A 26,366-nucleotide genomic window follows, 5' to 3' on the forward strand; every position below is an offset into this window, starting at 1 on the left:
GATGATATAACTTGCCCAGCGTCACACAATTAGTAAGGGTCAGACTCTGTGGGGTCCACAGTGGGCTTTCCCCCACTGGCAAACCTGTCCTGAGCCCCTCCGTCTGCCACGCTCAACCCAAGCAGGGTGACATCCACAAAGAGTCTACTGGTGACCAGGGAAGACAACCCAGAGGATGGAACAGCCACCGTCATATTTGACCCACACGACACCCCACAGGGCGCTCACCTGACCCGTATCATCCACTCACGCAGCAACTACTTATCAAGAGCCACTGTGTGCCAGGCCCTGTGCCAGGCCCTGTGCCAGGCCCTGGGAGCCCAGCAGACAAGGCAGATAAGGACTCCCACTTCCATGCAGCACACACGGGGGGGGGGGGGGGGGACAAGGGACTGCAATAAACTAGAAATCAGTGAGTCAAGTAGCACTGCACATTAGAAAAAGTCATGCTCCAGAGAAAAAGCTGGGTAAAGGCTAGGAGGTGGGTTCAGTGACAAACAGGGTGCTCAGTGCAGGCCTCCCTGAGAAGACGGAGACTTGAAGACAACGAGGGGGCAGGGGAAGAAGGTTCTGGGCATAAGGAACAGCCAGCGCTCAGGAGGAAGAAAGACGGGACAGGCCCAGATCACGCAGAGCCTGGGGCCACAGCAGCAAACGTGGCTTTCACAGGAGGATTCTGGGCAGAGAAGGAACATGACCAGACTCTGGTCTGCACAGACTCACTCGGGCTGCTCTGTGGAGAGTACACGGTTGCCTGCAGGGTGGAGCAGGGAGCGCGGCGAGGAGGCCCCAGCACCGTCCAGGTGTGGCGGGGGAGGCTTGAACCACAGTGGGGGGGGGGGGGTGCAGAAAGTGCTCAGGTTCTGTTGGATTTGCTCAAGACCTGGACGTGAAGTGTGAGCAAGGAGTCAGGACCTAGAAGGATGGAGAAGCCTTTGACTTGGGTGGGGGCGGCCCCTCAGCAGCCTTCGTGGAGATGATGAACGGCAGAGCTGGGCTTTGAGTCAGGCCGTCTCTGCGGGCCCTCGCAGCAGGTGCAAACACTGAGGCTGCATGAGGGGCGTGGCCACTCGCATCGCCGGCTAATGGCAGAGTCTGGCTGTTGACTTTGGTCTCTAGATCCAAATCTCATGTCCTTTCCACAGTACGCTTGGTCTAGAAGCTTCACAGGGTGGATGGAGGTGGGGTGAGCAATGCTTCGGCTCTGACGTCCCCCTGTGGGCTCTGGGAGAAGGAGCTGGGTTGGAGGGCATTGCCCAGCTCACCATTCTCCACCCCCTACTCCTGCTTGCTGGCATGCATTAGCTTGAGCCCCTCCAGGAACTCAGGACCCCAGGTCCTGGGGAAGCAAGTTTAGCTGAGGAAGGACTTGGGGTCTCTAATGAGCTGGCCCACTGCCCTCCAAGGCCTAGGCAGGCAGCTCCCTGAGGACAAAACCCCTGTCCAGGTCCTTCCTGCTGCTGAGGATGACCTTAGGCAGCTCAGAGGCCATACTTAAGCCCTTACTCCTTTCAGTAAAAGTCACTGAATATTTCTCTGGTGCTTGCTTTGTGTCAGGACTGGCCTCTCTTGAAACCAAGTGGCTTCTGCCCTGGGTTAGGACCTGGAAGAACCACCCAGAACTCTGCCAACCCTCTTCCTGACTCCATGCATCAGCCTCTGGGTTTACACAGCCACCGTCAACCTGAGTCTCAAGACTGGCCTCTCTGAGCTCCAACTGCCCCATCTATAAAATGGGTATAATCATTCCTGTTCAAATGAGACACCAAATCAGACAGCCCAATCTATAGCCCTGCCCTGTTCCCAATGTTCACCATGCTGAGCTCACCTCTCCTGATGTCCATCTCCCCAGCTGGACTACCAGATCCCTGGGGCAGGGAGCGGTACACAGCAGGTGCTCAACAAAGAACCCTGTATTGCCCTGGGCCTCCTCAATGTGCTCACCATCACTTCCAGGCACACAGACTCTCGAACAAGACTCCAGATCCTGGCTCTGTCACCTCCTATCTGTGTAGCCTTAGGCAAGTTCACAACTTTCCTCCTCCTTTTCATCTATAAAACAAGAGTTCAATAATCCATGTAAAGAGCCTGGCGCATAGTGAGTACGAAATAAAACTTCAACTCTTCTTACTCCTATTGCTGTATCCCAGCTTGGCAGAGAGAACCTTTGGGTGGAGGCGCGGCAGGAGTAAAGGCTTGGAGCTGAGCCACTGGCAAAGCCTGGGCCTTGGTGGGTGCTGTCCTGTCTCAGAGGAGCAAGGAGCAGGGTGGGGGCTCAGCAAATGAAGCCTAGGCAGAACCCGAGCCTGACGGTGGGGGGGCTGGGGAAGGGTGCCCTGCTTCTGGGGGCGCCGGGGAAAGGAGGAAGAACTTGCAGGCCCTCTAGGAGCCTCCCCAGCCCAATCCCCCCCGCCACACACATTCCCCATGAGTTGTACCCAACCTCAGGGGCCTGGGTCTCCTGCATGAAGGTGGTGGGGGATGGGCTGGGTGCTTCCTGGTAGTCAGATACTCAGGGATGGGGGAGGCTAAGGCTGATCCTGACCCAGGATGGTGGCAGGATCAGCCCACACTGGGCTTCCTCTTCTTGTGCTGACTTGTGGCTGTGGCCATGTCCCAGAAGGTGCCCCTGGGCAGATTTTCTTCCTTCCCTCCCTCTTCCTACTTCTTCCTTCTTCCCCTTGTGCCCTCTTTCTTTGGGCTCTGCTTTGAAGGTTGATTGGGTGAGAGAGGAAAGCAAATGAGCCCAAACCCGACAACCCATCCATGATCTCAGGGTCAGGGCTCAGGCTGAGTCCAGTGGGGGCTCTTGGCCAGAGAGGACAGGTGCTCCCTGGAGACCACAGGCTATGACTGTGGGCCTGGCCAGGCTGGCAGTAGCCTCGTGGATGCAGACACACCCTGACAGCTGTCAGCGGAGTGACAGGAGGCTCCTGGGGAGCTCTCCATGGTCCTGAGCTAGGCGGCGCTGACCAGGGTCCTAGCTCAGCCCTGGGAATGCCCTCCACCAGCCTCTCACAGGCCCTGCCAGCCTCCTCCGTGGTTCCGTGGCTCATGTCCTCATGGCCACTCCCCCTGCCCACCATCCTCTGGCCCCCTCCCGTGCCTGCCTCATGACACCTAATCCCTGGTGTCCTCCGTTCTGGAACAGCCATGGGGCACTCAACTCCTACACTGGGAACAGGGACCAGCTGTGGTCTGTGTCTGGCAGCAAAGAGGTCAGGACGCTCTGGAAATGTCCATGGGGGAAATCCTGGAGGTTGCACAGCTCACCTTATCTCTACTCTTGGGCAGGAATTGGCCCATCTACAACTCCCAGCCTGGGAGCACCTTTGAACACACCCTCACTACCTCTCTGTCCATTAATCAGTTCATCTGCTTGGAAGGGAATCTTGATTCTGAGCTCAAGTCTGCCTCCCTGTGCTCACCTCCACCCCATTCCAGTCTTACCCTATATGACCCAAGGGCTCTGCCCATCTCCGTGAGACAGGCAGGAAGTGCATCTTTGCAGCAAACTCTGCCTAAGACACAGGGTAGGCACAGTGGTTGCGATGTCAGATCTGAACAATGCCTCTGACCTTGGCAAGTTATCCTACCTTTCCCAGCTTCAGTTCCCCTTCTCTGTAAAATGGAGGTATAACAAATGAATTAATCCATGCAAAAGACTAATAACTGTGCCTAAGCGTATAGTAGGTGCTCAGTGAACATTGGCCTTCATTGGCATTAGAAGTCAGGAAGATTTGCTTTGAATCCCAGTGCTGTAATTTACTGTGTGCCCTCAGGCAAGTTACTTAGCCTCTCTGATCCTCAGTCTTAGATGCAGAAGGAAGATATCCTATCCCTTGCAGTCCTGTGGGAGATCTGGATGAGCCACGGTATCCAAGCATCCTGCATGCACCCCAGCACTTGGTAGATGGCTCTAAAAAATGCATTTCTTTCCTTCCATTTGCCTTTCCTGCCAGGCAACCAAATGCAGATGACATGACTGAACACACCAGGCCTTGCAGCTGGACCACGTTGTTAAAGGACTCAGCCAACTGGAAGGCTGCTTACTACTGACTGGCACCCATCACCCTACAGGGCATTCTCAATGACTCATTTGGCTTTCAGAGCCCAGGGAATCTGGAGTCCCACAGAGGGTCCAGACTCTTTCCCAGGGTCTGAAGCGCCCAGGAGTAAGAATATTGTCCAAACTCTCACCCCAGGCCAGTGCCCCTGCCAAGTGCCCATCTGGCCTCTGCTTGTCCAAGTCTTAGTGCCACCCATTCCAAGCATGTTGGGCTGGTCGAAATTCTTCCTCCTGTTGACCTAAATCAGCCTCCCTGGAGCTTCCACTACTGCTTCCAGGTCTTTCCCTGGGGTTAGGCAGAGCAAGTCAGCGCCTGAGGAATCAGAAGACTCTGAGGCTAAATAAGGGTCCTTCTAATGTGAGGTTCCACGATCCCACATGGAAAGGTGGGAAGAGGCGGCAGCTACAGAGTGACCAATTCCAGAGTTCTGGCAAGATGAAAGAAACAACTGACCCTGTGTTTATTTCTTTAGCTCTCATCATTTTATTCATTCCTTCAGCTCCTATCCATCAGGCAGAGCTCCATACGGGTCAAGCCTACACGTGGGGGTCACCGCCCAGCCAGCGCATCACCCAGGCTACTGGTGGACATGTCCCAAGAACCTGCAGTGTGCCAGGCACTGCCCCTGAAACAGCTGGAGAAATGAGGGGCCCATTCCTGGGGCCCACCCTGGAGGAAGGTATGTGAGTTTCCATTTTGTAAATGAGGAAATGGACACCTCAAGGTTAAGCTACTCGCTCAGCTACAGAGGGCTTGTGGGAATGAAGCAGATGGGAACCAAGATTCCCCAAACACCCTGCACCTGCCAACAAGGTAGACCTGGGTCCCAGCAGGGCTGCAGATCTGGGGGTTCTGCCCCAGGCTGAACACAAACGGCCTGGCTGAGGGAGGGCCTGGTGTACCAGCCCTCAGTCCCCAGGACTTCTGCACCGCAGCAATCCCTAGAGAGAAGTCAGCTTAAAGGGCCAACCCTGGCCAAGGACCCCAGCTGCCCAGTAACTGGAAAGTCCTGGCAAACCCTGTTCACCATGGGGCAGGTGGGGAGCTGCTGCTGCTCCCATCCACAGATAAGGAAACCAAGGCCCAAAGGAGAGGCACAGCTACACTAGGAGCCAGTTCTTAGACCAGCCAGATGGGGCGCCCAGGCCACTCCCTGGGGCACAAGGATCCGGGCCCTACTCTTTCTGCTGGCTTAGCTCTAAGGCAGGGGCCTGGCTGAAGCTTCAGCCCAATGCCCATGCCCAGGAGCCCTTTCCATGGTGAGCCCCACCCCTCCCCCTCCCCCACAACCAGCCCAAGTGCCCTGGCCCTCTCTCCTTCCTCCAAACCCCTCCCCACTCCGCCTGATTCCAGCCCCCTGCCAGCTGCCTGAGAACTTTCCCACAGAGTGGTTAGCATGTGCCTGAGAAAGTTGGTTCCCAAGGCTGGGACCTGCCCTCAGCTCTCCACTGGCCCACCAAGCGTCTGGTCCCCAGAGGCCCATGGGTCGTGAAGAAACAAACACTTCCACCAGTTCAGAAGGTTCTATTGGACAGTGCTGGAGGCTGACAGATTAGTCACACTCAGGCATCATCCAATGGGGTGGCTGTGCTCAGAAGCCTGCAGTGGCTCCCACTGTCCAGCACAGAGGCTCATGGCTGTTGTGACCCCTGCCTCCTGAGATCTGCCCCTACCTTGCCTCATTCATGTTAATATCACGGCCCCCATTCATCACGCGCTTAGATGTCGGCAATGTTTTACATACACTTGACCCTCCCAGCCATCCTTGGAGGTAGGACTTCTCATCCCCATTTTACAGATAAGGAAACTGAAGCTCAGAGGGCAAAGCAACCTCTGCTCACCTGTGCATACCCACGCGGCAACCCCACCAGCCTGGGCCTGAGGGTAGCCAGTACCAGCTCCAAGCCCTACGCCAGCAGCACGCTCCGGGATGGTGGGAACAGCTCCGTGGCGCTGTCCAACACACCAGCCGCTAGCCACCCCCCCCCCCCCCCCGTGGCTACTGAGCACTTGATGTGGACTGGGAAATGGAGAACTCATTTATAATTTAACTGAATTTGAATTCCAGTTTAATAGCCACACAGGCTAGCTGCTGCTGAACTGGAGTGCGCAGGTGTCGACGGGACCAGGGAGGAGGGGGCAGGGGGCTGGGCTGACAGCCCCCAGCCCTGTGGGAACGGTGGGGCTGGGCTTGGGAGGAGGCAGCAGGAGCAGAGGGGAGGGTGCTCATCAGGACAGCTGTGGCGCAGAAGGCGAGGAGGCAGCCTGGGGCATCCAGCCTGGGACAGAGGGCCAGGGTGGGGAGTGCCAGTGAGCTGCTATGGAGATGCTCCTTAAACACTGGTGACAGAGGGAGGGAGCGCAAGGAGGGTCCCAGCCTCAGGGGCAAGAGGTGGGAGCTGGGGAAGGTCTGGGAAGGAGGAAGGGGAGAAGCAGAGCCACAGGTTGCTGAGCACGAGCCCTGGGGTGGGGGGGGAGCACCTGAAGGTGCAGGGGGCTGGGCCGCACCGTGCAGAGGCAGCTGGAGGCAGTGAGGCAGAGCCGTGGTGTTCAGCTCACAGGGCTGTGGGGAGGATTTCGTGTATTTAAAGTGTCTGGAACACTGCCTGGCTGCTAGACCACCCGGTAGGGATGAAACAGTATCTGGTGAGGGGCGTGTGAGGAATGTTTGCCACAGGAGGGAGACTGAGGCATCTGAGGGGGAAGCAGAGACTCGTGGTGGGTGGCTCTGGGGAGGGGAAGAGGGGCTACATGCTCACACAGACCAAAATCCCACGGAAAGGGCTCTGTGGGCACTGAGAACTGGTGTCCCCAAACCAGGTTTGGGGAACCCCCAGGGTGCTCCTGGGACCAGATGACAACGGGGAGAGGTAATGAGGCCTGGGACAGCCCCCCCACAAACCATCAAAAAGATGCTCTCAGCTTTTCAATTTCATACATTAGAGCTTCTCCTACGATTTTGTTTGCAGAAAAACTTCTATACTAAAAAAAGATCTAGAAACCCCAGCCGGGCGGAGGTGGACGTACATTTCAGAAGGGCTGTAAGGGCTCCGATGGCTTCACACGCACAGCCGGGGCCTGGGGAAGAGCCAAGCCAGAAGCGGGCCGTGGCTCTTGCCTGTGTCCCCTCAGTGGTCCAGGGAGGGAATGTGGATGTGTCCCTGCTGCTGCGGAAGAGGTGGGAGGAGGGGGTGGCAGCCTCCAAGCCAGAGATCATGTTGCCTCCAGCCCCCGCTTCTGCTCCCGTCGCAGTAAACCTCATCAGCGACTGGCCTTGTCCCGGTCGGGCTCATTCCATTCCCACACTGTGATTCTCCAAGCCAGGCTGACCCTGTGTTCCCGGCGCCCAGCATGGGGCCCAGCCCAGACATGCAGCGAAATGTCTGAGACAAGCCAAAGGGATGCGCACGAAGGTGGAATTTTGGGCACAGGGATCTGGCTGTGTCCCCGTCCGCAGGGCCACATACAGTCATGGATTTGCCGGATGAAGAACCGAGAGCTGTAGCTGTCCTGCTGGGGGCTGGGGCGGGGGGGGGGGCGGTGGGAAGGCACCCAGGGGCTGGGGTGGATCTGAGTCTGTGGAGCCTAGCGGGGCTGGTGAGGACAGCCCACACTTCAGGGGCGGCTTAGGCAGGAGCCTGGGCACTCCATCTCAGGGCCACCTTCCTGAGTCAGTAATCGGGGTGCAGCTAAACCCTCGAACTGGGCTAGACCGGTCTGGGGAGCAGTGGGTCTGGAGCATTCCTCCCAGAAGGCGACTCCTCCATCATCATCACCTTCATGGCAGCGGGCACTTACTGAAATGGCCCGGCTGCCAGCCACTGTGTGCCTTACTCTAGGTCTCCTCACAGCCATGGGGTGGTGAAGAGACGGGCTGAGGGACCTGCCTGGGACTCACATCCACTCACCACTTCTAGGGGTCCTCATTCAGGGGGCAAGCTCTAGGCTGCTGCCTTCAGCCTTGCCCAGGGCAAGGGCCCCTCCCGCCTCCACTCTGGCCCCCAGCAGGAGCCCGCAGCTTGCCATTTGTGTGTCATACACCTCCCTGGTCCCCAGCAGGTGACCAGTCTCAAGAGCCCTGTGCCCAGGAGAGCTGCACGGCCACACTCCCCGCTGTCTGAGGCTGCCCTCCACCTGTAATGGTGTGAGCCCCCCAGGGTAGCGCTCTCTGAGGCCAGATTACAGTGCGATAAAACCACGTTTCACAGAGCCCAGGGTTCCTGAAAGGCCGCAGGAACCCCAGAGCCCCTTCCCACCTGATGCCAGTAAGGACAGATCACCCTGGATGGGGTCTGGTGCTGGGATCTCCAATACTCAGGGTCTGGTGCTCCAAGAAGTCAGGAACCCTCTCTGGTGAGGCCTGGACTTCAGGAGGCTCTAGGAGGCCTGCAGTCTGTCGGAAGACCTGGCTCATGCTTGTACTGCTCTCCTTGGGCCCATTATTTCTTCCCCAGCCCTGCTGGCCCGGAACTCTGAGATGAGCAAGGTAGGGTCCCGCACCAACTGCACCCACCGCTCTGGGGGGTTCTGTGTACTTTGCTGTTAGCCTGACCCTGGCCTCCAGCCAGTTGGGCCCAGCTGCATGGCCTGGGGATGGCGAACGCCCCCACCCACAGCAGCCCCTCATCAGCCTGTCACCAAATGGGGGAAAGGGGGCGCCTGGGTGGCACAGCGGTTAAGCGTCTGCCTTCGGCTCAGGGCGTGATCCTGGAGTTCTCGGATCGAGCCCCACATCAGGCTCCTCCGTTATGAGCCTGCTTCTTCCTCTCCCACTCCCCCTGCTTGTATTCCCTCTCTCGCTGGCTGTCTCTATCTCTGTCAAATAAATAAATAAAATCTTAAAAAAAAAAAAAACACATGGGGGAAAGAGGAGCGGGTGCCTGAGGCCTGTCCCACAGCTGCCCTCTGGCAGGGTGCTAACTGCCTCAGCCCCCTTCTCTAACTGCGTCCCTACGCCGGCCCCCATTGTCGTTACAGATGAGGAACAGTTCAGGGATCCGAGTGACCAGCCTGGCTCACCCTGTGAGTGGTGTCGGACCCAATCCTAGGGCCCCCTGCTCCCTACCACTCCCCACAGGCCCACCTCCTCTCACCTGACCCGGTACCTGCCTCGGGTCCCCGCAGTGGCACCCCACAGTGTCCCTTCCCAGCTGCCGCAACCCTGTGTCTGGCGTTTATGACTTGATGACAGTGGCTTTCTCCCTGGAGGCTGTCTCCTGCCCCCCGGGCCAAGCACAGGTGGCAGTTAGGTGGCTACATGGACATCCTGGCCTGGCACCAGCTCTGGCCTTCACCTGGGCAAGTTTCCTGGCCCCACCTCTTCCTAGCTGAGTCACCTCACCTCCCGGGGCTGCAGTACATCTGTCCCAGGTAGAAACAAGTAGCCCGGTGGCAGTGAGAGCAGCCCCACCCTGCTGGACTGCTCCCTGGGGCCAGGTGCTCGGGCGGTGGGTGTCCGCGCTCAGTTTCCAGGTGAGGGGGCCTGTCAGTGCCTGGCGCTTGGTAAACCGCGTGCCCACCTCCTCTTGGAGCCTCGCCTCCTCCCTCGCTAGATGGAAGGTCACCCTGAACTGTTCCCAGACTCCCAAGGGACCGCTGGGCATTTTCAGTGGGTCACGGATGGGAAATGGGAGGAGTGTGGTACCGGCGGAAAAGCTTGGAAGTAGTCTCTCCTGATGGGACCCAGTGTCTCACACAAAGTGGGGGTGTGGGGGGCTGCGAGAGGAGCCTGAATCCTGACTGCCCCTCAGAGACCCTGCACTGTTCATCTGTCAGTGGGCTCCATACTCAATGGTTCCGGGGGGGGGGGAATGGGGGGGCAATGGGGGGGGACACAGTTGGGGGCGAAGGGTTCTCTGGGAGCCCCAGCAGAGGCTGAACTCTGTGTGGCTGGCCATGGATGAGAAACTGGGGGCCCAGAGGAGACCCCCCAAACAGCCACCGTACTGCCTGGCCCCATGCCCAAGTCAGCATGAGCAAGGCATTCATTCCTGTGGTGGGAATTACCCTCTCCGGGCTCCTTCTTACGAGAGCGAAGACATAAATCGGACCCCGGCAGAGAAGCGGGCTGGGGACAGAGCTTCCAGCCTCCATACTGCTGGGTCGGGGGATGCACGTGGAGTCTCTGGGGGACTCCTCTTGCACACCCAGCTTAGCCCTTGCCTCCCCTGGGGAGCTGCTCTCCACCCCAGCCCACTCAGAAGGCCCTGTTAGCCTGGAGAGAGACGTCCTGGCGGCCAGGCTGCCTGCCCTGCAGGTATGAGCGCCTGAGTCCTGCTCCCGGTGCAGGACGGTGAGGTCAGTGCGGTGAGGGCGTGCGTGCGAGTGTCAGGTGCCCACCCGGCAGCGCTGCTGAAGGCCCAGGTGAGCCCGGCTGAAAGGACTGCCTAAGGGCATTGGGGGGGGCTATCATCTCTACGGGGGTGCTGGCTGGGGTCTATGGCTAGAAGGGGGGCAGGGCTGGGTCTGGGGTGCCAGGAAGGAAAAGGAGAAAGAGGAAAGCAGGGTCCAGCCGGGGTGGGGCCGAGGAAGCCAGAGGGGTAGCCGGAGCCTGTGACTATTAATCGGGCAGATTATTAATCATTAACAGTGCAGCCAACGTAGAGGAAAGAGAAGAACCTAGATTCTTCTAACTCATAAAAGGATATGCCACCAGTCCTTCCACGAAGCCGACTGACCCAAACCCAATGGAGGCTTATCGCTTACACTGCCCCCCTCACCCTGAGCCCCCTGAGGCTCCCCAGAGACTGCTGTACTTCCAGACCCCGGCGGGGGCACGGCAAGGACTGCTGGCACCCCCTCCAATTGCTCCCAGGACCCAGCCACAGGCCTCCTCCTCCTCACCGGCCTTCTTTTTGAATGAGGGGCGCTACATTTTCATTTGGCACTGGGCCCCACAAATTCTGTCATTGCAAAGTCCCCGTCAGGCCACATGCCCCCCACCCCCCGCTCAACCCCATCCCACAAGACCCTATGCTCACCCAATCCACCCCCCGTTCTGGCTCAAACTGAAACCCAAACTCCTCTCTGGGCCACAGGCCCTGCCAATCTGGTCCCTGAATCTTGGATGCCCTCGACTCCCTTGTCCACGGGGCTCTGGCCACAGTCCCCACCTTTCATCCTCAGGGTCCTCCCCCGCCCCCCGGCTGTTCCTCTGGCTGGAATGTAGCTGCCTACTCAGAGACAGCCCCCTCCCACCAGCTAGAGTGGCTGTCCCCTCCCCAGGTCATCTGCTCCCCCGCAACCACTGCGGAAGCTAGCTATCTCCTTGTTTACATGTTAGTGGTCCGTCTCCCCCACCCACACCCAGGCGCTCAGAATGTCAACAGCAGGAGAGCAGGGTCATCGTAAGCCTCAGTCACCGGTCACTGGTCTCCGCTGCTCCCCACCCCCTCGGACAAAGCCTGGCCTGGAGCAGACGCTCCAGAAACAGCTGTTGCGTGACTACCGAACTCTCAAGACAAGTGATGACAGACTGAGCGACAAGAATCGTCTAGTCTGGGGGGCTTGGGGCCGCAGGCCTGGCCAGTGCCTACCATACCTAGCAGGGTGCTCTGTCCTGCTCCCAGGCCCAGAGAAAGCGCCCCCCCCCCCACGCCCCATCTCGCTCCTCAGCCCTGCTGAGATCAGCGCAGGGTGTCCGGCAGTGCCAGCCCCGCCCACCAGGCTCCCCCATCCTCCAGGGGAACAATGTACAAAGGGCCACTTCAGTGCGGAGCTTCAGCTCCATCTCCAGCCCGGAGGCTTAAGGGTGGGGGAAGGGAAGGGAGGATGTGCCCTACGCCTCATCTGTCTTCATGGGGGCCTTCTCTGCACGGAACCAGGAGGGCCACAGATTCAAGCCACAGCGTAGATAGGCTTTGTTCCAGAGTTGGACCTTGGGGAGTAGGGGGTGGGGGGAAATGCCCTTGCGTGGGGGGGGGGAGTGCCCTTGCAGAGGTCCGTCCTGCGTACCCAGGCAGCAGTGAAGGTGCTCTCATGGGTTCCTGCCCCTGTGTACAGGGCACAGGCGGGGGGTCCAACTGCACTCAAGAGCCCAGAGTGCCACGGGTTAAGGAGCAGACCCGGTGGGATCTGGGCCAGGCCAAGGGGAGGGGAGGGCAGCGGCCTGGCCTTAGGGTCGGCTCTCATCCTGCCTGGAACCCATGGCTGCAAAACCAGGCACAAAGCACTCACTCAAACAGTTGCCCCAATAACCTGAGCTGATAACCTGTGACCTGAGCCTCGCGTCCAGGGACGCCGGGACGACTTCGGGCATTCCCAGCATTCCTCCTCCTGGGCCTCAGTGTGATGTGACCATCCACCCAGCTGCCCAGGCCAGGAGCCCAGGAGTCATCCTCAATCCTCCCCCTTGCTGACCTCACACGTCTATCGCCAGGCGCATCTATTCCACGCTCTGATACTTCTCACTGCACCTGTCCGCCTGCACCACCATCCCATGCTGGCTGCACTGCCATCAGGGCTCACCTGGACAAGAGAAGTGGCCTTCCCCGGCAGGCCCCTGGCCTGGTCCCCATGAACCAAGCAAAAGCCACATCCAACGCCGCCCCTCCCAGCTTGGAACTCCTGCCCTCGGATAAAGTCCAGATCCTGTAGGAGGGTCCAGTTCCTGTGTAATCTTTCACTCCCTGTCTCCAGGTGGGCTCAGCTGAGCCGCACTTTCTCCAGGCGCCCCTGGCCTGCCCCCCAGGGCTCCTCATTCCACACTGGGCAGTGCTGCCTGACTCCCCTGGGGCCCCAGCTCTGGGCCTGATGCAAAGGAGGTGCTGACCTTGGCTTTTTGAATGAATACATGACCCTCCCCCCAAACCCACACACTTGCACCTGCAGGCCGTGCTGCGCTGTGGGGCTCTGAGGCCTGGGCTGGGGCTTGGAAAAGTCTAGATCGGCCTGCGCAGGGCACACCCAGATAAGGTGGCTCATTTACATGAATGGGATGGGGTCCCTTGGAATGCGAGGGCAGTGTGGGGGGGGGCACTCCAGCCTTCAGAGCAACACAATGGCTGATGGGCCCGAGGCAGCCCGGGGAGGAGGAAGCCCAAACACGAAGTGAGTGCAGTTCACCCCTGGGTGCTCAGCGCCTAGCACCATGCCTGCCATGCAGCAGGGGCGCCACGAGCCGCTGCTGAGTTAAAGAATGGGCTGGAACCTCGGCTCTGCCACCCAGAGCTCTAGGACCCAACTCTCTCAAAGGCATATAAGGGGAGGCTGGTAACACCCACCTGCAGGGTCCTCTCAGGGATCTGGGGAGGTGACGCGGCTGCTCCTGGCCCGGAGCCTGCAGCTCCAGAGCTCGGGGAACGGAGCAGCCCAAGCCCCCTCCTGGGGGAGTGCAGGGGCCGGAGCAGGTGCACAGCTGCTTGGCTCTGCCACTCTGGGCACCTGGGGAGCCCCCGCGAACATAAGCACTTTCTCTTTTTCCTCCCCGATTAATCTCGGCCCACCCCTGCCCTGACCATTTCCACTGGGGACACTCAGGAAGCCCCCACCAAATGGCAGGGGACACCATGCAGGGCTGCAGGCACCGGGCCCCTGCTCCTTAATACGGAGCCACCAATCTGTTCTTGCTCCTTTGATCACTCAGTCCTTCCCACCTGCTAGATCCAGAGGCCATTCCAAGAAAGGCCCGTGAGTGCCTAAATGTCCCACTGAGTGTGGGGAAGGAGAGAAGCAACAGCAGTGAGCAGCCCATCATCACCAGGGGACAGGGTCATTCCAGGAGGCAGGGGGCCAGGGTCTGGGCCTCAAGCACACCATGAACTCCCAGGAAGAGCCTGGGCACCAAGGGCAGCACCCCCTTCCCAAGTGAAGTGCTCCATCTCATCTCACTTGTTATACAGCCATCTCACAGATGGGGAAACTGAGGCTTGGAGAAGGGACAGGCCTTGCCCGAGGTCAGGCAGCAGCAAGCTATGGGGAGGGCCCAGCTCAGCAGAGACTACGAGCACGTGTACGACGCTTACCCATGCTCCAGACCTCTCCATCCCTGGACCACCTCAGTTTCCCCACTGACCACTGGGGGATCCGACCCTCCAGCTTCCAGCTGACATCAATGGCCCAGGTTCTGGAAGGGCTGCATTCAAGGTCTGCTGTTCCCTTTTCCTCCTCTAAGTTCCGTGACCCAGCTTCTCTGGTCTGAATCGAGGGGTGCTACCTTCTTGATGCTGTGTTCTGGGGTCTGGTCCCCAGGTTCTCTTTCAGAAAGTTCTGCACCCCAGGTCCTCCTGCCTGCCAGCAGAAGCAGGACGACTCACAGCCCAGGAGCCTGCGCTCCAACTCCGTCGGCCCTCAGGGCTGCTTCAGAGCCACAAAAGCAGCAAGGAGGGCCCGAACGCTGTTCCCAGGCCCCAGATCCCAGGGCTGCAGGGGATTGGAGCACGTACCCACAGCTGGGCAGGAACGCCCTGCCCCACCCTGCCCCCCGTCTCTCCAGGACGGCACTTCGACCACCCCTGGCCCTGCTGGCCCGGGCCCTCACCAGTCTGCACTGCAACAGCCCCCAAGACAGCACTTCCCAAGGACAGAGACCCTGGGTCACGTTTCTTTAGGCTCAGGGCCTGGCACCTCCTTAGCGCGTGTCTGATAAACACCTGCTGAATGAATTAACCGGTGGGCCGGAGGTACGGGCAGATTATATACGGGCACCGCCGAAAGGACGAGAGGTCATATAACGGAGCTGCTCACGCTGTGCGTACAGGCAGGGGACGTGCACAAAACCTACGCGCAAAGACACACACGCGGTCACCCTGAAGTCAGCAGATCTGTGTCCCTGGCACCCGGGCCGGGCACAGCTGAACGAATGCATGAGAGCTCTGTACCGGGCACAGGGGCAGGGACCTGGGGGAGAGACAGACCGATGACATCCTCACCCAGGATCAGGGCTCAGCAGTGAGGACAGATATCACCTCTATAAGGTAGGACCCCTGGAAAGGCGCTTAGGGGCAGAAGTCAGGAAGAAAGGCAGTCAACAGTGATGTACACCCCGGGGCACTGGGATGGAGGTGAAGCAAACACCCCGGGGCCACCTCCGGCTGGGGGAGGCGGACCTCGGCACCTGGCGTGGAGTGGGCCGGCTTGCTGGGGGCAGGTGGGAAGGCAAGGGCCCCGAGGCACCGTAGGGAGGAGGTCAGAGGTTTGAATGGGATTTTCAGGGTGCCACATCCCAGAAGCCCCACGCCAGGACTCTCTCACTGACCCCCTCTGCAAGAATTCGAGAAACACCCAGGTGACCCTGTTCCGGGGGATGTGCCTGGGCCGGGCAGCTCCCACTGGTCCCTCTGGAAGTCACCCACGGGTGGTGACCCCAGATTCAAACAAATGGGGAGCTGGCAGTTCTCAGGGCATCTTTTCTTAGCCCTCCCTCCTTCAGATTATAACTTCCTTTTTCTGATGATAAAGGTGTCGCAGAGGTCCTGGAAATTTTGAGAAAATCACCGCGAAAGCCAACAGGACAATATTAGCCACCATCCCACCGTCCCCTGAGCTAACCTCTGGGCCTAAGTTCTCACAGACCTTTTTTCCTGTGCACCTTTTTGCTGGAATGAACTATCCACATGGATTTCCTGCCGAGTTTGGGACAGCAAGCACTTCCTCTAAGGAGCCTGGTCCTCCACACGGGAAGAGCGAGTGCAGACCTGATCCCCGGGGAGGCTGCTCTCCTGGGCTTCTTCCCATCCTCCGCCCAGAACTGACCTGGATCCTGGAGAGAAACACTCCAGCCTGGGGAGGGGGAGGGGTGCGGCCACACAGCCTAGGGCTCTCCTCCTTCTCGAGCCACAAAGGGACTATCAGCCACTCTCTGGGGTACTCCTCAGTCAGTCCCAAGCACCTGGGGCCTCCTATGTTCCCTCTCTGAAATGGGCATATTTGGCTGGCTACATGGCCTCAAGGCTCCTCAGCCTGGCCCTCATCTGGGCTGAGGTGACAGTCACCTGAGCTGGGCTGCACCTGACAGCAGCTTTCTCTGTCCCCTCCACTGCCATCTCGGACAAGGCCCTGCACCTAACCAGGCCCTCGGCAGACTGCCCTTCCCTCAAGGTTCTCAGCATCCTGTGGAGCAGACAGATAGAAATTTGGGCTGGGAGGGTCAGCCTCGAGCCCTTGGGGTGGGGGTCAGGCAGGGCTTCCTGGGGGGGGGGGGCTCTTTAGGGATAAGCCAGCATCTGCCAGGAGAGGAGGGGAAGGCCCTTCCAGACAGAGGGACAGCCTCGGCAAAGGCCAGGAAAGCTAGCACCTGGATTTCCAGTCTAGGTGGGGCTGCCAGTGCCCGGAGGCAGGGGCCACGGATTCTGTTACGTGCCCCCCAGTGGCGAGTACAGGGCCACTGCCCGTACCCAGGTGTGGCCCCAAGCATTTCTGACAGCAGTGAGATGCCAGGCCCCAGGGGCAGCCCTCGACACCCAAGAGGGGGTTTGCCTGAGGGCCCTTTGGGGCCAGTCCCTCCTGCAGAGCCAGAATCTGCCTGCCCCACTCCCAAACCTCCCAGCCACCCACACTCTATGGGCCTCGGCCTATCCTGGACTGTTCCAAGGACCAGATGGGACCAAAAGCCTGGCTCTGCCTTCACTAACCAAAGGGGCTTCTAAACACCTTCGGTGTGCCAGAGCCCCCAACACACGCCTCTTTGTTTCTCTCTCCCGCCGGCCTGGAGGAGGGCTCTCGCCCCACCACTACCCCGCAAGATATAGACAGCCCCTCGGGGGCAGGTTTGCTGACTCCGGGATACGGGCATAGCTGAAAACCTAGAGCCAAAGCTCCAAGCCACTGCTGGAAGCAACCGAGCCCATGCGGTGTGTGCTTTGTACACGACGGAGAGCTGTACAGTCATTGGTTGTTTAGCTCAAAGGGCAAGGCTCCAGACTGCAGAACCACCTCCTGGCTGTGAGCCCAGCAAGTCGCCTGCCCGGCCCTGTCCAAGACTCAGTTTCCATACAACGCAACGAGCACCACTGCCCAGGGCTCCTGTGATACTGAAATGAAATCACGCAAGGAAGCACCAGCATCTCACTCCCATTACAGCCGTCAATGAGTTCCGACCATTCACGATCACAGTCCTAGGAGATGATTGGGAAGGCGCCCCCTCAGTCTGTCTCCTAAACCCGCCAATCTGCGCGGCTTCCGGAAGGGGCCTGCACCTGCCACTCTCACCATCACCGTTCAACAAATACTTAAGAAATATTTATCAAATGCCTTTTCCATGCCAGGCAAGGGGCCAGCCTCCAGAGTGCCTGTGTGGCCCAGCCTGGAAGCCCAGCTCTTCCCCTGCCATCAGCAGCCCTCCCTGTTCCTCCTTCCCCGGCCACCGTCCCTCAGCCACGATTCACCCAGGCTGTGTGCCAGGCCCGGGGTAGCCAGAGTGGGGCCATGAGTGATCTGTCCAGAGTATTAAGCAAGCTACGTGGGGTCCATGGCCAGCTGGGACCTGTCTCCAGAAGAAACGGCAGCAGCAGGTGTCTGGACAGAGGGATGTGGGGGGTCAATGTCGTACATGCAGAGTTGGGTTAGGGTAACAGGGAACAGAGGCTGAGAACACAGGTCGGGGAGCAGGGTCCCAAGAATCTGGGTTGAGGGCAAGAGGGTCTCTTGAAGAGGCCTGGACTCCACCGGGCTGGGCAGGCCTTCTCGGAGTCCACAGACCTCTGTAGCCCCAGGAGAGCATTTTAAAAACTGGGTTTGCAGCCCTCCTCCCACGGTGGGATTCTGACTCAGCGGGCTGGGGTGGGGCCTGGGAAATATGTATTTTCCCCAAGCGGCCCAGGTGAGGCTGAGCAGGGCTTCCAGAGACAGAGCCCCAGGACAATGGGAAAGAAGGGAGTGGTGCCAGGGCTACAAGGACGGTGGCCTGGAGGCCAGCACACGAAGTGGCTGTCTCGAGTGTCCAAGCTTCAGAGAGCGTTCTCCTCTGAGCGACTGAGGGGCCTAGACTCGGAGCCCCGTCAGGCGCTGGGGTCCTACAGGCTGGATACGATCCCAGCCCTGCCCCCTCCTGGCCCTGATTCCCGGGCCCCAGGCACCCTCAAACTGCCAAATGCGGGTAATAATAGTACGTACTTCTAGGGAAGTTAGGAGGTGTTGCTGGGATAGTGCAGACAAAGTGCTTGGCCCAGCGCCCGGCACATAGTAAGTGCTCGATAAATAGCAGCACTGATTCTGACTCAGAGGTCAAGGTGGGGTAGCACAGCCTGGGAAGTCATCCATCACGGGTCTGTGTCAGCCAGAATCCTGGAGACTGCCTCTGGCCGCCCTCCCTCGCTCAGACCCCCATCTGGGCTGCTCCTTCTGGGAAGTTCCCAGCCTGCCCAGAGAGGGCAGCTGGAGGGCAGACCCGGAGGAGGCCCCAGTGTCAGCAGGGCGCCGGCCTCCTGTCCTGGCCCTCGCCCGGCCCCTCCCCGGGGACTCCTACTTCAGCGGGAACCACAGTCTTGAGCCAAATAAGCTCTAAGTTCGTAAAACAACCGAGTAATGCGGTACGTGAATGATTCCCATTGTTCCAAATTTATTTGTACAGAAAAGATGAAAGTAAGCGAGCCCATAGGGGACTTTCCACTTGAGGCGGTGCAAGAAAAAGTATTTTGGGACCCTGCTCACTTCCTGGATTCCCAGCAGGGCCATGGGCCCGTGTGGCCCCATTCTAGACCACAGGAGGGTGGTCCACTGCCTTTCCACCATGCCTGCTTCCGGCCCCGCCCAGGGCCTCACTTCCCCTTCCAGGAGGTGTGGATAAGCGGGTCCCTCTGTGGTCTGAGGCTGCCCTCCTGAGGGTCAGTCTCCTCCAACAGGAATGAAGAAAGGGGAAGAACAGGGAGAAGGACAGGGCCACTGCCTGAGGCTGACAATCATTCATTCACTTATTCATTCATTCATTCATTCATTCGAGCTCCTGTAGGACGTGGAGCTCACAGCCTGGCTGAACACGTAAAAGCAAACACATCAATGAGACAGATGTGCTTCACCGGCCCACAGCAAGGAGCTTCCCTGCACAACGGACGCTCAGCGCAGACGGGAAGGATGGGTCATCACTAACAAGACACTGTGCCTCGATTTCCCCATCTGCAAAGGGGATTATCACGGTTCCTCTGTCATGGGTTGCTGTAGAGACGCAATAAATGTCAGGTATTGGTATTTTGATGGGTAGACAGTGTGCCCGAGAGGGGCTCTAAGGCCGGGGGTGACGGCAGAAGGGGACAAGGGTCTGTGTGATTTGGGGTGGAGGGCTGGCACCATGGAGGCGGCCTGTGAAGGGTGACAGAGTTTCAGGGGACATTGGAAGAGGTGGGTGGAACAGACATTCAGGCAGAGGGAACAGCATAAGCAAAGGAACAGAATTTGACATTTGAGGCCTATCTGGACCGTATCTCAGAGCTCTGTCACGCTGAAGCTTGGAGACCCAGCTGGGTCCTTCTGTGCAGACAGCCCAAACCAGGCCAAGGTCAAGGGGAGCTCGAGCAGAAGTGAGGCAGGGTCAGAGGTGTGAAGGCTCCCAGGAAGGGGGGCACCAGCCCTCCTTCCCCCTTGCCCTGCATCTCACTGTGGGTCCTTATTCAGAGTGATCTGGTCTGGCCCTCAACCTGTCCAATGCCCTCCCCCCCACCCCCACCCAGCTACAGTATGGCCTGGTAGCTCCCCAAGTCTACCCAACCAACAGTCTCTGCAGCCTTCTCTCCTCATTCAACCGCCATTTGTTAAGCACCTACTGAATGCCTGGGTGCTGAAATTGGCAGGTACCAGCTCCCACCATGACACGGATAAGCTGTTGGTATAGCTTCAAGCGGGCCTTGCTGGAAGATTTACACCACGGAAACCTGCCAATACTGTTCATCAGGGACCTTTTTTCTCCCAGAGTCTGCTGCCAGCATACCATTGCCCCCTGCCCCAGCAATGGACACAGAAAGGCAGGCCTCTCCCTAGAGGGACTCACAGACAGAAGAGGAAGACAACAGCGAGGGAGACACCTATCTCCCGAGCAGGCTGGATTGTCTCCAAGGAGGCAGGGGTGAACCAGGAGACTCATTCTGAATGCTCACTAGAAACGGAACCACGCTGTTCCAATAGCAATGGTGTGCATCATTCCCATTTCAGAGGCAAGGAAACTGAGGCCCAGAGAGGCAGAATCACTAGTCTACAGTCACACAGTAAGAAGTGGCAGAGTCAAGACTTGAACCTGGGCCACTGGATCTGGAATCCTTGCTTTTAACTTCTGTACTTGACTATCCCATGGTGCAATCATTGCCACCCTCCCCCTGCCCCTAAGCAGCCAGGACAGGGCTAGGCAAGAGACCATGGATGCCCAGTGGTATTTGTTGCCCAGCTAGATCCCATTCTCCTTGGGGTAAGGTCTGTGTCCTCTCCACCTGGCTGCCCATGACACTGCCCCTCACAGGAGGTCATTGTGTTTGTTGGTCTCAATGTCTGGAGAACCTTCTGGAAGGGAGCCCTGCTCCCCATGTGCAGGGCTAAAGCTGGCTAGCAGGAGGGGGTACAGCATAGAGAACAAGGAGGCTTTGGCCTTGGGGAACACCGCAGGGTCTGCTGAATGCCACGGCTAACGTGCCCGTGGGGACAAGAATAGGCTGGCTGTGCAGACCACCCCACTCCAGCCATGCCCTCTGCTCCTCTCTACTCCCAGAATAACGTGAGGACGTGGACATGCGATTCCCCCCGGCCTTTTACTCCCCCCCCCCCCGTCACATCCGGCCCTCACCTGATCCTTCTCACCACCGGCATGCATCAGTGTCCCTGGTTTCCAGGTAATAATCCTGACACAGCAGACAGGGGACTTCCCCACTACTCCTCACGCGCTGGGCACCCTAAACTCACCACCTCATTCACACCTCTCCACAATCCCATGGCGGACTCTCCCCATTTGACAGATGTGGAAACTGAGCCTCAGAAAGCGGACTGGCTTGCGGCGGCCCAGCCACCACAGTAAGAGGGAGCCCAGATGTGGGTCAGGCAGCCGTGACCGCACCAGGGGAACCGGGCAGACTCAGGACGGGGTGCCGAGCCAGATGGCAGCACTCCCAGCCCCATCCGCTCCCCACCATCCTCAGGAGCCAGCGCCAGCTCCCTGGTAGGGCCTGCCACCTCACCTCACCGGCCCTCCTTCCCTTCAGCTTGGGCACTCCCCTCTTCACCTCACCCAGCTAGCCCAGCAGCGCCCTCCGGCTCTCCACGCACACCGGGCACTCCCATCTCCGAGCTGCGGCTCCTGCCATTCCCCCTACCTAGAGCGCCCTTTCCTCCTCTCCTGAGCAAGCCAACTCTTCCAGCAAGTTCTCTCCCCTCCTTGGGCTGACAGCACCTCTTTCAAACTTCCAGAGGACCCTGGGCCTATCTCCTCAGCTCTCGGAGGCCCCCTGCCTGGGTCTTTAGTAACTGCCCCAGGACGTGAGGCGCCAGTGCCCACGACTCCCCATCGGGGCAGATCTGGACTGGTGTCCCAGGAGTGAGAAGGAGTACCATCGGGGATGGGGGCAGTGCCAGTTTCATGGGGGACCATGGAGGGGTCTCTCTGGGATAGTATTCCTGCCCACACCCCTTATAGGGAGTCTTCCCGAGCTGGCAGAGTCACCTGACCTCAGGCCACCGGGGCTGGCTGAGACCCATCTCTGCTTCTCACAGCACCCCAGCTCAGGCAGCACCATTCCCACTTACACCCAAGCGCGCTCCCCTCCCCACCCCCGGTTCCAGAACTCACTATTTGCAGATATTTATAGCGCCCTCCCCCAACCAGGTTCCCTCCCCCGCCCTGGGCAGTGCAGTGAAAAGAGCGGGAGCCCCCCCCCACAAAGAACCGGGGGTGCTCTTCCCACTCCCCTCTGCCTGGTCGCCACGAACAGCCAGTCCCAGCCCCCGCACCCGCCCTGCTCCCGGACCGCGCCTGGGCCTCCGCCGCCGCAGCCCTGGGTCGGGGGGGGTGGGGAAGGCGGGCGCGGAGGCCTCCCACCCCCAGCCCCTCGCCGCGCCGGAGGTTTGGCGGAGGGGAGGGGGGGTGCACAGCTCACAAAGCGCCGCTCGAGCCCCACGCCTCGGGGACGCCCCCCGCCCAGGCCGGGGGAGGGGATCGCAGGGATGAGGCTTTGCCCTCCGGGGCCGGGGAAAGCTCCGCGGAGCAGCCGGGTTGGGGGAGGGGGCGCCGGCGCGGAGTAGCCGCCCCGGCATCCCGCCCCCCATCTCGGCCCCCCAGCCCCCCCCCACCCGGCCCCGTGCTCCCGCCCCCGCCCCTAGGGTCACGCTCAGGGAGGGGGCCGTGGGAGCAGTGACTGGGGGCGCCGCGAGCGCGGAGGCGGCGGCGCGGAGATGGAGGCGGAGGGCCGGGAGTGCGGGGATGGCGGGGCTGCGGCGCGGGCCCCCGGGACGCCAGGGTCAACTCACCCATCGCCCGCTGGGTCTCAGCAGCGGCGGTAGCAGCGGCGGCGGCGGCTCCGCGGCCCCCGGGGCCCCCGGCGGGGAGATGCTGGCGTCCGCCGCAGCCTCTCGCCCCATCCCGGGCTCCGGCGGCGGCTGCGGCGGGCGCCCGGCATCGCGGGCGGCGCGGCCCCGGCCCGGCCCCGATCCCCGCCCCCCGCCCCCACCTCCACCCCGTCCCGCGGGCCCGGCGCGGCCGCCTGGCTGCACCCCGGGGCCGCGGCTGGGGGCCGGCGAGCGGACGGGCGCGGGGGAGGGCCCCCCGGGAGGCGCGCGGGGGGTGCGGAGGCGAGGCCCGAGCGCGGCGCGCAGAGGTGCCCGCTCCCGCCCGGCTCGGCGGCTCCGGCCCCCGCCCCACCCCCACCGGAGCCCCCTCCCCTCCGCCGCCAGCCGCGCTCCGCTCGCCGCGCCGCGCCGGGCCGGGGGCGCCTCGGGCCGCAGTCTCGGGCCGCCGCGGCTCCGCGCCTCCCGCGTGTGCGATCAAATGTGTGTGTGTGCGCGCCCCTGCCTGTGACCGTGCGTGCGCCGGCCCACGGCCCGGTGCGTCCTGGGCGGTTGTTGTGTGCGATGGGAGGCGGGGCGGGTCAGAGTGTGTGTGTCTGTCTGGTGTGTGCATGGGTCTGCGTGGCCGGTTCTGTGCGTGCGTGGACGTGTGCGTCTGTGTTTTACAGTGTGCATGGGGCTGTGTGACCTACAGTTCCCGGGAGGGTCTGGGCGTGCACATCTGCGTTATGGTGTGTGTGTGAATCCGGCGGCTGTGCCCGCGTGTACCTGGACCGTGATTGTGTGCACGTATCTGAGACCATGTGGAGGGGCTCCTAGGGCTCGTGTGCGTGCGTGACTCTGGGCCGCTGTGCTTATGCGTCCACGCATCTAGGATCCTGTGTGGAGGCCTGGTCTTCTGTTGTGGTGCCGGCACAGCGCTACTAGGCCTTTGACCGAATCTCCACCGGTCTGTGTGTCTGCGTAGGTGGCCAGTGTATACCGACCTGGGGGCCACGGGCCTTTGTCTGCCTGTATCCTTCCGACCCCCTCCCGTACGCGTACATGTATGTATAAGCCCAGAGCCACTGTGCGCTCTCCCCCCAGGCCCGCTCCAGTGACTCCGATCCTGGGGCATCTGGGCGGAAACCTCCCCTCCCCCACGCCCTTCAGCAGGCGCTCAAAGCCCCAAGGTCCACGCCCTGCCTACCTCTTGAGCCTCCTCTCCTGCCATCTGGCCACCAGTGGTTCTCCGAGCGCCCACCACTTCATACCCTGGCTCCTCCTGACCTTGCTTGGGGCTCTGAGGTGGCCTCCACGTGCTTCCCGCCCTTCTGGCAGTTCCTTCCGCTCGGGGACTCCCGGGTGAGGCAGTCACTTCCGCCCCGGCTGCGGGGCACCCTGGGTATACAGTGAGCTCGGCTCTGAACTATAGGCGAAGGTGCGTGGGGAGGGCAGCGAGACGCCTCACCGCTAGGTCCCAGCAAATGTCCTCAAGGAGGAGGCCTACTGGCCTTTGCTCGGCCTTTGGAGCTGCCTCGGGCTGGGCTTCCTGCTCTAGGTGCCCCCTGCCCACCTTCATTTCTCTTTGCCAAGAAGTCAGTGACCCTTCTTCCAACGTTCATCTGAGCTGGTCACTCCCGCCCCCCTCCTCAATGGCTCCCACTTGCCCTCAGCTTAAGCTCAGTGCCTGGGCAGGGCAGGAGGCCCTGGTGACCTGGCTTTGTCTCTTCTCCAGCCTCACCCTCAGCCCTCCTTTCCATGGAGACTCCCTCTAAGCCTAGAGTAGGCAGACTGTTTTGTGTAAGGGCCAGCTAGTCAATATGTTAGGCTCTGCTGCCTGTAGGGTTTCTGTCTCAACCACTCAATTCTGCCCCTGCAGCAGAAAATCCTCCACAGACAGTATGTGAAGGAACGAGCATGGCTCTGTTCCAATAAAACTTTATTTAGGGACACTAAAGTAGGGACACTAAAGTGCGAATTTTATGTAATTTTCCTGTGTGTGAAACCTTATTTTTTTTGCTTTTCCTAATTATTTGAAAATGAAAAAATCATTCCCAGCTGGTATCACTCTAAGCACAACCCTGTACCCTTAGTAACATCCTCATGACTCACTTGCCTCAGGTATCTGTCATTCCCTGCAAATCCCATCTATTCTACCCCAAAATGTCAGCGTCCTCTTCCCTACCTACCTGCTCTTCCAGCTGACTCTCTGCCCTTTTCTTTCCATTGCGGAAAAGGTTCCCAGGGGAACCCTCACTCCTGCTCACACAGGCTCACCTCCGTCTCTCCTGCCTCTCCCTGTGCCTCTCTGCCTGGGGACTCTTGTCATCTGGAAAGGGCCAACCCAGAGACAGAGACACTTTCCTGGACCCTGACTTCCCCGGGAGAATCTGCCCTTCCTCCCCTGGCTTCTCCTGCACCAACTTGGGCATCCCTTGGCTCATGAGAGAGGCACTGTTTCAGGTCTGGCTTGCTCTGGGCATCTTGGAAACCTCAAAGCTGGCCCATGAGCACCAAACTGGGAACAAAATCGTATCCCTCCATTTTCACCACTCCCATCAAAGGGTGCCCAAGGTAACAAGACTGGGAGGCCCTGGAGCCTGGACTCAAACCTGGGTTTGCGGGACTCTCTCATTCATTCTCTGTGCTGGGGTGCTCACAGGGAGCAGCCAGTAGTAGCATTCATCTCTCACCCAGTGTGTACTCTCTCTTCCCGTGATGAGCTCTGGCTCCCAAGGCTATGAGCCAACAAAGTCCGGATCAAGGCCTGAGCCACAAATACGCGTTTTTGTCCCTTGAAAATTTTTAATTGATTTGGGTGAGCAGATAATAGCAACACGCAGCACAAATCTGAAAATTATTGAAAGATGTCCAGGGGAAAGGAAGCTCCCAGCCCCAGCCACGGGCACCCACTTTCCTTCATGACCTTTTTTTTTTGGATGCAGTTCATCTGATGTGAAGCCATTTTGTTGTGACCTAAAAACCAAACCATTACGTTTATAGCTTGTCTCCCTTTTGGTTTTTTAAAATAAGGTGTGAAACTGATGTTTTCTCTTGTCCTTGAGCCTCCAGGCCCTGCCTGTGGTATGGACTGAAAAGTAAGGATCTGTGGGGAGGGTCCCACCGTTCGGGGGTAACTGGGTTCAGGAACCAGAGAGATCTGGCTTGGGTCTGGGTCTTCATGCAAGTGGCTTACCCCTCAGTCTCCTCATCTGTGAAATGGGGATAAGAAAGCCTCCCTCCTCAAGCACCCCAGAGGGTGAAATGGGTCCCTGTCCATAAGGTGCCCCCCTCAGGGCTACCAGCCAGGCTGTCTTAGCCGGCACGGTGACCGCAGGGCCACTGTCTCCTGAGCACCCTTAGCTGGGTCCGGGGGGAGACACCCAATAAATATTGGCCATGAAAAAAAAATTATTAATGCCATTTGAGTCATGTTACCCGTCATTCAAAAACACAGCGATTGTTCATTTCAACCTGTCTGAAAATGGCCCCTTGAGGAAAGCTGTGTTCCCAAGGCCCTGCTTCAGGGAGCTGTATCCTGTATCCCTCATGTGTGGGGATAGACCCACACCCACATGTGGGTGCTCTGAATTCCACGCAGGGCTAAGGCAGCCGCCAGGGCAGCTGGGTAGAGGGGCAAGTGTGGGATTGCCCTGCCTGCAGCTAGCAGGCAAACTCTGGGGGCCCGCTTACTGTGCTCCACCCTCCCCCCACTGCTCAGGTCTTTGTTCTCCTGACCTTTCTAGATTCCAAGCTTCTTGCGAGGCCACAAGGGAGTCAGCCTTGGTAGGGCCATACCAAAGTCAGCCTCCGTCTGCCCTCCGGCAATCTCAGCGAGGGGTGGGGGCTGTGTGCGCGGCCAGCCCGCCCTCCCAGCCCGACAGAGATGACTAGGGACTTGCTCAG

The 26,366-nt window shown here is 59.7% G+C and overlaps 1 protein-coding gene across 2 annotated transcripts in view; it reads right to left on the reverse strand.

The window, feature by feature from the left end:
• MGAT3 (beta-1,4-mannosyl-glycoprotein 4-beta-N-acetylglucosaminyltransferase) overlaps nt 1-22,527 on the reverse strand; it is a 30,242-nt gene extending 7,715 nt beyond the window's left edge. The window contains exon 1 of one of the 2 annotated variants that reach the window (XM_026479598.4): nt 22,443-22,527. Coding sequence is in view for 1 of the 2 variants with exons in the window: in XM_057316528.1 (XP_057172511.1) it covers nt 12,537-12,586 (50 nt within the window). In the remaining variant the exon portion in view is untranslated. Of the gene's footprint in view, nt 1-12,536; nt 12,740-22,442 lie in introns of those variants that run through there. The other variant, XM_057316528.1, reaches the window with a different exon arrangement.
• Between the last annotated feature and the right edge of the window lie 3,839 nt (nt 22,528-26,366).

Source organism: Ursus arctos, unplaced genomic scaffold, assembly GCF_023065955.2.
Source record: "Ursus arctos isolate Adak ecotype North America unplaced genomic scaffold, UrsArc2.0 scaffold_21, whole genome shotgun sequence".
Lineage (NCBI taxonomy): Eukaryota > Metazoa > Chordata > Mammalia > Carnivora > Ursidae > Ursus > Ursus arctos.